The 13,716-nt window shown below is 39.1% G+C and overlaps 1 protein-coding gene across 1 annotated transcript in view; it reads right to left on the reverse strand.

Annotated features, from left to right (window-relative positions):
• Positions 1-13,716, reverse strand: part of PKD2 (polycystin 2, transient receptor potential cation channel) — a 65,278-nt gene that overhangs the window by 9,395 nt on the left and 42,167 nt on the right. The window contains exon 10 of the mRNA XM_066279257.1: positions 10,228-10,326. Coding sequence (XP_066135354.1) covers positions 10,228-10,326 — 99 coding nt within the window. The remainder of the gene's footprint in view (positions 1-10,227; positions 10,327-13,716) is intronic.

Raw genomic sequence — 13,716 nt, forward strand, 5'->3', positions numbered from 1 at the left:
ATATCTTGAGTTTTCCACATAACTCTTCCACCAGAGGTATATGGAAAAAGTGAGGGTCTTTCAGTAAATCAAGAATGACATGCCTGACCAGGAAGGAGGTGGTGCAGAGGAGAGAGCACTGGCTTGGGGCACTGAGGACCCAGATTTGAAACCCCAAGGTTGTTGGCTTGAGCACAGGGTTTCCAGCTTGAGCATAGGATCATAGACATGACTCCATGGTCACTGGCTTGAGCCCAAAGGTCGTTGGCTTGAAGCCCAAGGTCGCTGGCTTTAGCAGGGAGTCATTGGCTCGGCTGGAACCCCCCCCCCCCAATCCTGGTCAAGGCACATATGAGAAAGCAATCAATGAACAACTAAGATGCCACAACTATGAGCTAATGCTTTTCATCTCTCGCTTCCTATCTCTCTGTCCCTGTCATCTCTCTCGTGTGTAAAAAAAAAAAAAGCAGCCCTGGCCAGTGGCTCAGAGGATAGAGCATCAGCTCAATATAGGGACATCCTGGGTTCGATTCCTGGTCAGGGCACACATCAGAAGTGACCATTTGCTTCTCCCTTCCTCCTTCTCCCCCTTCTTTCCCTCTTGCCCTCCCACAGCCAGTGACTCAATTGTTCAAGTGTGGCCCTGGGCGCTGAGGATAGCTCTGTTGGATTGCACCAGCCTCAGGTGCTAAAAATAGCTCAGTAATCCAGCATCAGCCCAAGATGGGGTTGCCAGGTGGATCCTGGTTGGGATACATGTGGGAGTCTGCCTCACTATCTCCCTTCCACTCACCTAAAACGAAAAGCCATGGCCAGTTGGCTCAGTGGTAGAGTGTCGGCCTGGCATGTGGGTGTCCTGGGTTCAAGTACTGTATTCCCGGTCAGGGCACACAGGAGAAGCAACCATCTGCTTCTCCACCCCTGTTCTTCCCCCATATCTCTCCCTCTCTCTCTCTTTTACTCCCCCAGCCATGGATCAATTAGTTCGAGTGCATCAGCCCTGGCTGCTGAGGATGGCTCTGAGGAGCCTTTGCCTCAGGAACTAAAAATAGCTTCATTGTGTGTATGACCCTAGATGGGCAGAGCATCAGCCCTAGACAGGGATTGCTGGCTAGATCCTGGTCAGGACGCATGCAGGAGTCTGTCTCTCTATCTCCCCTCCTCTCACTTAGAAAAGAAGAAGAAAAAAAGAATATCAGAGAACACACTTTCCTCTTTCCATAGAAGACTGAAGACGACTTACAGTGAAGAAGGCGGCATAGGAAAAAGTGCCTCCCACAACCACAACAAAATTACAACTAAACTATAGAACAACCATCATTCAGAACTGCCTGAAATTGGGCTGAATGGAAGTCCTACAACTAGGGAATTAAAAAAGAAGCCACTTCAAGACTGGTAGGAGGGGCCAAGACACAAGGGAAGGGCTTGTCCCACATCCATGTGTAGTAGATAAAAATTGGGGGCGGGGGGCTATCTTGGCTGCAGAGGTCCCCCTGAAGAGCGAGGGGTCCTAACCCTAAACCAGGCCTCCTGGAACCAGTCCAGGATTCCAATGCCTGAAAGAGAAGTCCCCATAACTTCTGTCTGTATAATCCAGCAGGGAGTGAGGCTGAGGGAGACTGTGGCTTGCTGGAGTCCCAGGCAGTTCCTCTTAAAGGGCCCACACACGTATTTACTCAGACTCACTACCTCTGAGCTCCAGCAGTGGGACAGCAGCTTGAAAGGCACCAGAGAGGAGAAGGAACTGAATTATCCAGTATCAAGGTAAGAGTTGGGGCAGGGGGCAGCTTTCTCTCAGTACCGGTAGAGGCCATAGATCCTTAATGAGCCCTCCCCCACAGAGCTGGCAGGTGGGTGCCATATCTGAGACTCCATCAATTTGCTCACACTGTTTGCCACACTCTGGTGATTCCCTGAGACCCTACCTCAATCCAACTTTTGGATCCACCCAAGCTGTTTCCAGTGGCTTTTCCATACATGTGGCCTGTCTTGGCTTATGCTTAAGGTTTTTCTAAAATCTCTCAAGCAGAATCTGGCCTCAGCTTGTACTGTACCTCTTGATAAGTGGCCCAGGCCCAACACTAGTAGTAGCTGTCCTTGGTTCTCAGCTTGGCCTCTTCTGGGCATCTCCAAGCCCAGCACAAGTAGCAGCCATCTGTAGCTCATGCCAGGTGGCCCCAGACAGAACACAGGCTGTGGCTGACCTTGGCCTGTACATCCTGGGAGGCCCCAGAGCCAGCACATCCAGTGAACAGCTTCAGACCATGTCAATGTGTCACCACCCAAACACCTCCACAAGCCACACACTCAAGGGGCAGACTGGGCAGGCACCAAAGCCCTGCTGAATTAAGTCCTGCTCTATGAGATAAATCCCAGAACATCTGATCTTCCATGATGGTTAGAGGTCAGTGGTCACAACCAGTCCTTGCAGATAATCAGCATGGGGGTAAATCCCTTGCATTGATGTGCCAACAGCAATCAAGGCTCAACCACAGAGGAAGGTGCACATAGCCCACAGAGAGGGCACACCTCAAGTGCCCCACTTGGGTGACTGGGAAGGCCGTGCCACTGGACCCTACAGAACACCTACTACATTAGGCCAGTCTACCAAGCCTGGGAAACACAGCAGCTCTACCTAATACACAGAAACAAACAGAGGGAGGCTGCCAAAATTAGGAGACAAAGAAGCATGTCCCAAAGGAAAGAACAGAACAAAATACCAAAAAAAAGAGCTAGAAAAATAATGGAGAAAAGCAATCTACTAGAGATGCAGAGTTCAAAATGCTGGTTATAAGAATGTTCAGTGAACTTAATGAGACCCTCAACAGCATAAAAAGGAACCAGTCAGAAATGAAGGATACACTAACCAAAATGAAGAATAATTTAAAGGGAATCAACAGTAGAGTAGATGAAGCCAAGAATCAAATCAGTGATTTGGAAGATAAGGAAGCAAAAAAAAAAAAAAACCAGCAAAAAGAAAAACAAACCCAAAGAAATGTGGATAGTGTAAGGAACCTCTGAGACAACTTCAAGTTTTCCAACATTCGCATAATGGGGGTGCCAGAAGGAGTAGAGAGAGAACAAGAAATTGAAAACCTATTTGAAAAAATGACAGAGAACTTCCCCAATCTGTTGAAGGAAATAGACATACAATTCCCAGAAGCATCAAAAGTCCCAACTAAGATGAACTCAAAGAGGCCCACACCAAGACACATCATTAAAATGCAAAAAGTCAGAGACAAAGGGAGAATTGTAAAAGCAGCAGGAGAAAAGTAGTTTGTTACCCACGAGGAGGCTCCCATAAGACAGTCAGTTGATTTCTCAACAGAAACTTTGCAGGCCAGAAGGGATTGGCAAGAAATATTCAAAGTGATGAAAATCAAGGACCTACAATTAAGATTACTCTAGCCAGCAAAACTATCATTTAGAACTGAAGGACAGATAAAGAGCTTCCTAGACAAGAAAAAGCTAAAGGAGTTCATTATCACCAAACTAGTATTGTAAGAAACGTTTCTTTAAGAAAAAGAATAAAAGTTCAAAATAAGAACAACAATATAGCAATAAATACATATTTATCAACAATTGAAACTAAAAATAAAATAAAGCAGAACAGAAACAGACTCCTAGGTACATGGAACATTTAGACAGTTGCTAGATTCAGGGGGGGCGTTGGGAGGATGAGTGAAAAAGGTGAAGAGAGTAAGAAGCACAAAGGTTGTCACAGAACAGTCATGGGAATGTAAAGTACAGCAAAGAGAATAGAGTCAAATTATTGTGAGATTTATCGGGATGATCACTTAGTAAGTTATGCAATGTATAATAACTGGGGCTTACATGTGAAATTAATATAATAATGTATGTCAACTGTAATTGAAAACTAAAAAATGCTTAAAGAAAGAAGAACATAGAGCGTTTTGCTCATATGTGACTGCAAGTTTAGGTTACAGAAACAAAAATCGCCTACGGCCCTAACATCCTAAACGCGCCTGATCTCATCTGTCTCAGAAGCTAAGCAGAATTGGGCCTGGTTAGTACTTGAATGGGAGAAACGAAAATCACGTTTCATAGCTGTCTACCTCATAATATGTAAGAACATACATAAGAATACTGAGAAACCTCAGCCATAAATTATTTATTTTCTATATTATCTCTCACAACAATTTCCTTACATGTTAATATGTATTTCAGTACAATGTGGACATGGATTTTTTATTAATAAACTACAGGCAGACCTTGCTTTACAATGTAGTACAGGACTGTAAAAATGACCATGTAAGCTCAAACTGTACAAAATGATGTTAATAATCAACAGGAAAAATTATGATTGTTCCATGACCTTTAAAACTTTGTCAAACATTAAAAGCTCCTTTAGTATTGGTTATAAAGTCATAGGGAAATAAAAAAAAAAGATGAATGTTTATTACATTTAAATTTAAAATATTTTATTTATTTGTAAAAAACTTATCCTAAGACCTTCTAAATTACATCATTTTGCAAACCCCCCTCTACCCAGTGGACCTAAATGTTGGGATTCAATGACCCCGCCCAAAGAGGCCACCTTTCTGACTGCAAGATTCTTCTTAGAGATAATATGGTTCAATTACTATGAAACTTTGAGGGAGAGAAGCTCTATAAACTATGACAGTGAATAAGTGAATATTCCCCAAAATCAAAAATTATGAGTGGGTACTCCTCATAACTGCTTTTACTAAATATTTGGGCAGCCAGGCCAATGGGGACCAAGATAAAGATTGATCACTTCAAAGTCAGAGATGTTCTAAATAAAACAAACTAAAATTTTACTCTTCCTAAAGGGCAAAGGAAGGAGCCAACCACCCTGAACATCTCAGAACCGAATATCTTGCATTGCGTATGTCAGAAGAAAAGTATGTTTTACACTGCAACTTATTTCCTTAACAGCACTGTGGGACCCAAAAGAATAAAGTCACAGATACTTAGGAAGTATCTCAATTGGTTCACTTTGAACAGTTCACATTAAGTTACTGAAAGGAGAATGCACTAGAATTGTCTTTTTGTATCTAAATAAAATAAGATCCTTTTGCCATATGTAAAGTCTTTTGAATGGGTTAAGGCAGTGGTTCTCAAACTTTTTGAAGTTGGGGCGCATTTATAATCCTACAAATAATTGTAGGCACATTAAATACAAATTTCTGAGAAATATGTTATAATAATTAAGTCAAATATTAAAGAAAAAATATATAAAGTCCAAGCATGCTTTTATGTTAAACAAAATAAATACAACAAAATTTAATTTATTCTGACATTAAAAAACATATTTATGTTAATTTTTTGAGTTATGCTTTTTACAATTTGTAAAAAAGAGGGATTAAAAATTAAAAAAAGACGAAAAGTTATCTTTTTATATATATAGATACATTCTTAGTAAGATTTAGTAAATTCAGCAGGTCCCGGCCCAAATGTGTTGTTTTTTCATTCTTGTGTTTATGAGAAACATGAGCCTGATGTGTCCTAGTGATTTCTTCAATGTTTAGGCATATTTGAAAGGCAAACTCTCATTTCCTCATCAATACATTGAAGAATTCCTCTCTTTTTACTCTTGTGTTGAGTGCAGAAAACCCCACGTACATATCATCGTAACTTTACACCAAACAAAGGACAGAAAAAACTTGCCTCCAGTCTTTCCCGGGAACATGGGGGGTAGTGTAAACAATCCAGCACCACAGCTTAACAGCCTTTTGCAACCTAATCAGGCAAGTGAGGTGGGGGGTTGGGCACTGTCAATTTCTCACACCTCTGTCTCCCAAAAATCTAAACTCCAAAAACCCTGTTGGTTTTTTGGTCCCCAACAGGCACATATTTCTTTGGAATACCATAGGGTGCACCTGGAAATCTTCTTGAACCACTTTGAGAACCACTGGGTTAAGGGAATGCACTATGGCTTGACCCAACTACTATGTGACCTTGGCCATGCTTACCTTTGCCATGCCTCAGTTACATAATCCCTAGAGTGTGAATATAGTAACAGCAGGCAATTCACATAACTGTCATCAGAAATAAATGAAAGAATACATATGGGAAGTATTTTAGCCTTGTATTATGGAGGTTCAAAACAAGTCACCCCAAGATGTGCCTCTGTTTTATGCATACAGAGGCAGATTAAGGTCAGCTGAGGCCCCAGGTGCATAAGAAAATATTGGGCCCCTTAAAAAAAAGAAAGAGCCTCACCAGGCAGTGACACAGTGGATACAGTGTCGGACTGGGACGTGGAGAACCCAGGTTTGAAACCCCGAGGACACTGGCTTGAGCGCAGGCTCATCTGGTTTGAGCAAAGCTCACCGGCTTGAGCCCAAGGTCATTGGCTTGAGCAAGGGTCACTCAGTTTGCTAGCCCCCTGGTGAAGGCACATATGAGAAAGCAATCAATGAACAGCTAAGGTGCCACAACGAAGAACTGAGCTTCTCATCTCTCTCCCTTATTGTCTGTCTGTCCCTATCTGTCCTTCTGTCTCTCTCTGTCTCTGTCACAAAAAAGAAAAAAAGAAAAAAAAAGAGACAGGGAAAATAAAAATACATGTTAAACATATTTTTAAATAAATAAAAAAATTATGTACTATTAATGTTAAAATTGCACATATGAAACCAAACTTGGTGTCATTAGAAAAAAAGGGTAAAGCTGGAGTTTTGTGGGGCTCTTCAGAAGTCGGGGTCCAGGGCGTGCGTGTGCCTGGTGCGCCCTCCATTAAGTCTGCCTCTGTATGCATATTGCTTTGAGCTAAAGGCAACTTTTGCCACGGGTGCAAGAGAAACTTCTGCCCTTCCCTTAACTACCTAAAAGAACTTGAATTAGGCTTGCCCATAACAAGCAAGTTATCAGAGATACCACTTCTGACTTATCTATAGGGCAGCTCAAATTTCTAATTTCTAAACATTTGCTCTTATCATTTTGCAATGACTCTCTGAAGCCCCCAAGGTGCATTAGCTCAGCCCTAGCTCAGGATGTCTTCTATACCCATGTTCCCTGTCTCTGAACCTTTCCTGCATGTGGGGTCTCTGACTCTCTCATGTATATCGGGTTCCCACACATATGTATGTATTAAATTTGGTTATTTTCTCTTGCTAATCTGTCTATGTTTATTTGATTATCAGACAAGCCAGATGAACTTTGAGGGTAGGGGAAAGTTTGTTTCTCTCCCACAGTATTTATTATAAGGATGCAAAATTATTAATTATTACTACTACCACTGTTATTAGCACACGATTTTCAATAGTGAAAAGATCCCAGTTTGTCTAATGATTTGTGAGCGTTGGGGCTAGAACCGTTCCATATGATACTGGTCCCAACATGCTGCTTAAGTTTGCACTGGGACCAAACCCATAATTTAATATAAAACCTGAAATGTGTGATATTCTATTCTGAACTCAAGAAAGTGGTTAATGGATAGTTAAACCTTCCTGAGGCAAACTTAGAAATTACTGGATCCATTATCTTCTTGGCAGAATAAGTAGTGCAGCTCTTTTTCCTTGGGGGAAGGGGTGTGAAATTTATCCAGGTATTTTGAACACTGCTTGCCTTCTTCTTGTATAACTTACAATATGAAGTGAGCATCTTTTCTATGTGTTGGTGAGTTATCATAATCCTTTCTTAATATGGGCCAATTCCCAACATTTCATCCTTTGCACTTTTATCTTTTTAAATTTTTATTTATTTTTTATTAAGTGAGAGGCATGGAGGCAGAGAGACATGCTCCTGCATGTGCCCCAACCAGGATTCACTCGGCAAGCCCACTAACAGGCAATGTTCTGCCCATCTGGGGTGGCTGCTATTTTAGCACCTAAGGCAAGGCCATGGAGCCATCCTCAGCACCTGGGGCCAACTTGCTAGAAACCATTCAAGCCGTGACTGTGGGAAGGGAAAAGAGAGAAAGAGAGAGAGAAGGAGGAGAAAGAGGGGGGGGGGAGCAGCAGATGGCCACTTCTCCTGTGTGCCCTGACTGGGTATTAAACCTGGGACTTCCACACACCGGCTGATACTCTACCGCTGAGCCAACCAGCCAGGACCTATCCTTTGCACTTTTAATATTGCAAAATATTGCCGAGAGTTCCTTTATTGTGAAGTCTTTTTCACCAGTGTCACTTCCTCTGAGATATCTTCCTCCTTTTTGCCACAATCACTTTCCTCAATTACACTAATAAATTTGCCTTCACTAAATTCTTCTGACTGCACATCTAGATCTCTCAAATGGTATATTAGTGATGTTCCCTTGGCCAGCTACTTATTTCTTCTATAAATCCAATGCACTTGTTTTGGTTTTCATGTCCAGTGTTATCATTCTTTGTTTCTCTGCTATACTCTCATCTTTGCTGGTCCATTCGCCCTTCCAAATATTCTTTTCTTTTTATAAAATGTCACGTGGTTTATCACTGGGAGATAAGGAAGCAACACAACTGCATGTTTTGTATGTGACCTGAATAGCTGATCCTCAATGACCAATCCGAGACTTTGAAAATTGATCACTGACCAATATGCACAATGGTTATTTATGCAATGATTTGTAGCAAAGTTTGCACTTTATACCATTACTCACTGTTAACATACTGTGATAACTGATAAGGATAGATAGTACTCTTAAGCTTAGCCAAAACAAGGAGAAGGTAACTGAGGTAACTGAAAGCGAAGTTTGTACTTTATGCAATTAGCCAATTCAGTGTGATAACTGACATTTGAATTGTGTTGAGAGACTGTGTTGCTTAATTGAAAAAATAGATATCTATGTATATCAGAAACAAAGAGCAAAGTGAGTACTGCTTGTATACACCCTGGAGATTTGCTAAAATATGATCAACTGTCATGCAAATTACAGGATAATTTTCATTATGAAAATCTGAAGGAAAAGTACAACATAATTTACAGAGAAGTCAATGGTTTTAACCAACAGAAAAGGAGCCACTGTCTGTTAGCAAAATGAAGTTAGGTAACAAGCTGTGAACTTTAGATGTAGCTATTTGTTGTTGCTTTAAACCAAATAAAAGTCATATTGACAAGAACAAAGCTGCCCAACCTTCCTGTCCTGCCTTTCTATTTAATAATTAAACACTTCTTGCGAAGGTAAGTGAAAGTTCTCATGTCTTTAGGCTGAGGCCTTACTCCTAAGACCTTTTTCCTTTGACTATTTTACCACTTCCCTGGAAGATCAAGGATAAAAAGGTGAACTAAAAAGTATTTTCCTCTGAAACATTTTTTTCTTTTTAAATCTGTAATTAAGATAGAAAAAGTAGAAATGTCTCTATAATCTTCCAGTTTATTCTGAACTCTGAATCTGTGAGAGCCAACTAGAGATGTGAAAACAAAGGGTATTAGTGAGGTCATATGATATTTTCTTTCTCTGCCTGGCTTATTTCACTTAACATAATAGTTTCCAGGTCCATCCATGTTGTTGCAAAAGGTAAGATTTCCTTCTTTTTCATAGCCCCATAGTATTACATTGTGTATATGTACACTGCTTTTTAATCCACTCGTCCACTGATGGACACTTGGGCTGTTTCTAGATCTTGGCTATTGTAAACAATGCTGCAATAAACATGGGGGTGCATTTCTTCTTTTGAATCAGTGATTTGGTGTTCTTAGGATATGTTCCTAAAAGTGGGACAGCTGGGTCAAAAATTAGTTCCATTTTTAATTTTTTGAGAAATCCTATGAACAATGTGAACTGAGGAATGGAACAGAGGCAGAGGCGAGATCAAAGGGACCAGAGGGAAAGTGGACAGAGAGAAAGGGGATGAGAGGATGGGATCAGAGAAGGGAAAGAGATTGGTGAAATTATATATACATAACACAGCGTTAGAGAGAGCAGAACAGCAAATCCTGGAGGGAAGGGGGAAGGGCGTTGGGGGGGGAAGGGGGATGTTGAGGGGAACACGGGGGTGAGGGGGATGTATTCAGTGGGGCATTTGAATCTATGTAAACACAAATTTAAATCAATTAAAAAAACAACAACAAAGGGTATGAAACCAGCTGCTCAGTTCTAACAGTCAAAAGAATTCATTGAGAATTTAATTCCAGGGCATTAAAGGAGTCTCAGAATTTAAATCCAAACTAGCAGTGTAATCATCTCTAGCTTTAAGAACACTTAAATAATTCCTTTAATATAGCAATCTACTCTTTATTTTAAACAATGACATCTGATTAATGTTGATTTGGAAATCTGGCTGAAACAATGATTATTTTATGTAGAAAATGAACAATTCTGAGGATTAGGGTTTGTCATACCTTTCTGATAAGATCTGAGAGTTCCATTTCAGCTTTCTGCTGAGCCAAATCAGATTTGACTTCAGAGTAAGTATCATTGATGATGGCCAAAAACATATTCTGTTTGTAAATCAAAGGAAGGTTAAGGTTAAAACAGCAACCTAAATATATTTTGTAAACATCAATCCAAACTTTGATACATGACTTTTTTTGTTCACCATTTTTAAAAACAATGTGATGTCTGAAGAAGTCATAAATTAATAGTTTTGCTACAATATTGTTTGTAAACATTACTTTTTTAATGAAGTCATGCCAAAGGAAAATGTAACACGTTTTCTTACTTACAAAACAATATATTGTGGTATAGTTTGCAAAGAGAAACAAGAATGAAATACAACAAAATATTAATGTATTTAACTATGAATAAAGGGATTATTTTATTATTTTTTCTTATCTATGGTTCTCTCTTTTTTTTTTTCATTTCATATAAGTTTTTTGGAGTGTATTATTCCGAACAGCTCTTCAGATTTCAAGAGTCAACACAGACAGCTGGAATTCTATGCTTATTCCGAATAGTTATATATTTTTTGAGATTTACAGAACATAGAAGAGTTAAAAAGATCTAGGCAAATAGGAATAGGAAAGCATAGTAAGAAGATAGTCAAGAAAAGCTTAGTGGACAAGACAGAAACTTTGGAGTCAAGCAAACTTGGGTTTTGGTCTTGGCACTGCCAAAGCTATATTGTTTAAATTTTTTAATCTTCATTTAAAAATGTATTTATAAGATGGGAGAAATAATAAAAACTCCCCTACATATTTGCTGTAAGGATGAATAGAATAATCTATGTAAAGTACTTAAAAACAGGGCCTAATGTGTGGTGCTATGTAATTTATCGTTATTATTCAGTAATAGCAGTGGTCGCCTTCAGCTGGTTCGCACCAGTTCAGCAGAACCAATACCTAATTTTTTGTGGAGTTTGACAAAGTGGTTGTTAAAATGGCACTTGTAATTAGGGTTCTCTCTAAGGTGAGTGAGTCTCCGGGCAACCACCCAATGTGGAAATCACAAATTTACATTCCTTACTCTTTTTTAACCTTCATCTGTGCAACAGCCTATTCTAAGCGTTTTTAGTAATGTTCATTCCGTCCATAGGTATAAAAAACTGCAAGTGAGGACGCCAATTAAGAAGCAACATGGAAATATCTTAAATAACAGTTTTATTGTTTTTTTGTCAGGTATTATTTAATTTTTCTCATTAATATCTTAAAACTCTTATAATCTAGTTTGTGTACCTCTTTTATTGTTCTTATTTAAATATTAAATGCATAAAATAATAAAATACCTTTTGGTATACTGTTTTTTATAGTTAAAACTGTCATTAGGGCAAAGAACTGGTTGTTAAAATTATTTGAATCCCACCACTGAGTAACAGCCCATTTTCCTGACTTTTCCCTTCCCAGTATAATAGTTTATATTTCCAAGACCTGTTTCCAATAGATTTTCTGGAAGCAACTGTACTCAACTGACTGGGTGTTTCTTAACATGCTTTTCCTTTATTTTTCCTTTTCAGCACTTATCTATGGGTTGTAACCATAGAGTTGTATATCTGATTATGTCTGCTTTCCCTACATACAAATTTATGGACTCTTCATGAGGGCGGGATTGGGCTTTATTTTCCTCACCACTCCATTCCCAGTATCCATCACATTGCCTGGAATGCACTGTGTCTGTAAATATTTATTGAACAATTAATAAATGAACAAATGAGAGCTCTATTACTCTAATGGATTTTAATGAGTTACTAGATTGTTATGAATTAAGGAGGAATATTGTTTAAGATCCTGCATCAGAAATGAGAATAAAATCTAGAATACACATAAATTCCTGGCATAATACTCAATTCCAAGGGCAGGCAGTTGTAGTCAGAGTAGTATCTCCCAACTCTCCCTCTCAATCCAGGCATCTAATGCTTTATTTTTGTTTTCAAATGGCTGTTACCTAATGCCTGCAAATGTATTAGTTGAAATGGATTAAAGTATGCGTCCTCTGAAGAGATTTCAAAAACTGGAAAGTGGCTGGGAAAGGCTCTTGAAGTAGTGGGGAGAGGAAGTTCTCTCTCCTTCTCTCCATCCTGTCTTACAAGGGTCACTCTGTTGTGGGATGAATGTCTGCAATCAGGGTCTTTCCCGGTGATGATGGGGCTTTAGCTTCCCGCCTCAGCTGAGCCACCTCACACCAATGTGGCTTCTTGTTAAGTAGGGGCAGTGAATTAACACCTGGCAGTCATTTCAGAAAAGTGGCCAACACTGCACTTAGCTTGTCATTTTCATTTAAAAAAAAAAAAAAGGTTGCATTTGTATTGACAGTGGCCTCCTCTCTCTCTCTGGGGGTGAGGTGGGGTGGAGAGAGAGCAACTCCTTGTTGTGCAGTAGTACAAAAAATCATTTTAGTATAAAGACACAAACGAAGATCTTCTCTTCCTGTCCTAGGGATTGATCTGATCAAATGACTGAATAATTTAGAAGGTGCTGTCTACTAGAGGACAACATTCAAATAAGTCCACATTGAGCATTTCAAATTGCCACCATTGTGTCGCTCACTTAGCTGACTGGCATACAAAGAAAATTTAGGTGGCCCGAAGTCAACTATGGGTCACTCACTGCAGACCTCTGAATTCCTGGTTTTTGTTTTCTTAGCAGAGATTCAGGGATTCCGACGCTCCAGCATTCAAAGCACTACCAATATTAGAAAGTAAAAAAGGCTTACTTTTTCCAATTTTTCTGTTTTAGTATCATATATGATAGGAAAAAGAACCTTAGGAGGCTCAAGTGAAAGTAATTATGATACATGCATACAGCAAGATATAAATGAACTTGCACAATATTCCTGACTCTTCAGTCTTATTAAAATACATCTAATTCTCACTCAGTAAATACCATACAGTTGAGTACTTAATACCTGGATCAGCTCTGAAGATCTTACACTGACATACTAAATTTTATACAAAGAATCGTTATAAAATCCATTGAAAACGGAAACAGTTTTGTTGTTTTCTTAAGGTGGTGGCCAATGTAAGGAATTCTTAAGTGTTCGTGTTTAAATGAAAAGATATCCAGTGTCTAGGTTAAGCTAACTTAATTTAATACTTTCTCAGTGGAGTGGACAAATAAATATATAAATGTTAGGATGAAGAACAAAATGCCTTTAAAAAAACTTAATTAACTTAAGGCTAAATATAAAAAATGGTAATTGGTACCAAATCAAGAGAATAAAAAATACTTTTGAAAATAATTTTTAAAGCAATTCCCATACATTGTTAGATTTAGCTTTATATTTAAAATACGAATATTCTTTGTAGGCAATCTTGCTAACTATGAATAAGTGAAAACAAAGTATCTTAACCTTGACAAGTGATAATTCATTCCAATATTACTCTTGACATCCTGAATCTAATTTGCTTTGTCAGTTCCTCTTTTTTTTAAGCAGAAAAGAAGAAAGAGAGAAATGCA

This window comes from Saccopteryx bilineata, chromosome 5 (genome assembly GCF_036850765.1).
Source record: "Saccopteryx bilineata isolate mSacBil1 chromosome 5, mSacBil1_pri_phased_curated, whole genome shotgun sequence".
Classification (NCBI taxonomy): domain Eukaryota; kingdom Metazoa; phylum Chordata; class Mammalia; order Chiroptera; family Emballonuridae; genus Saccopteryx; species Saccopteryx bilineata.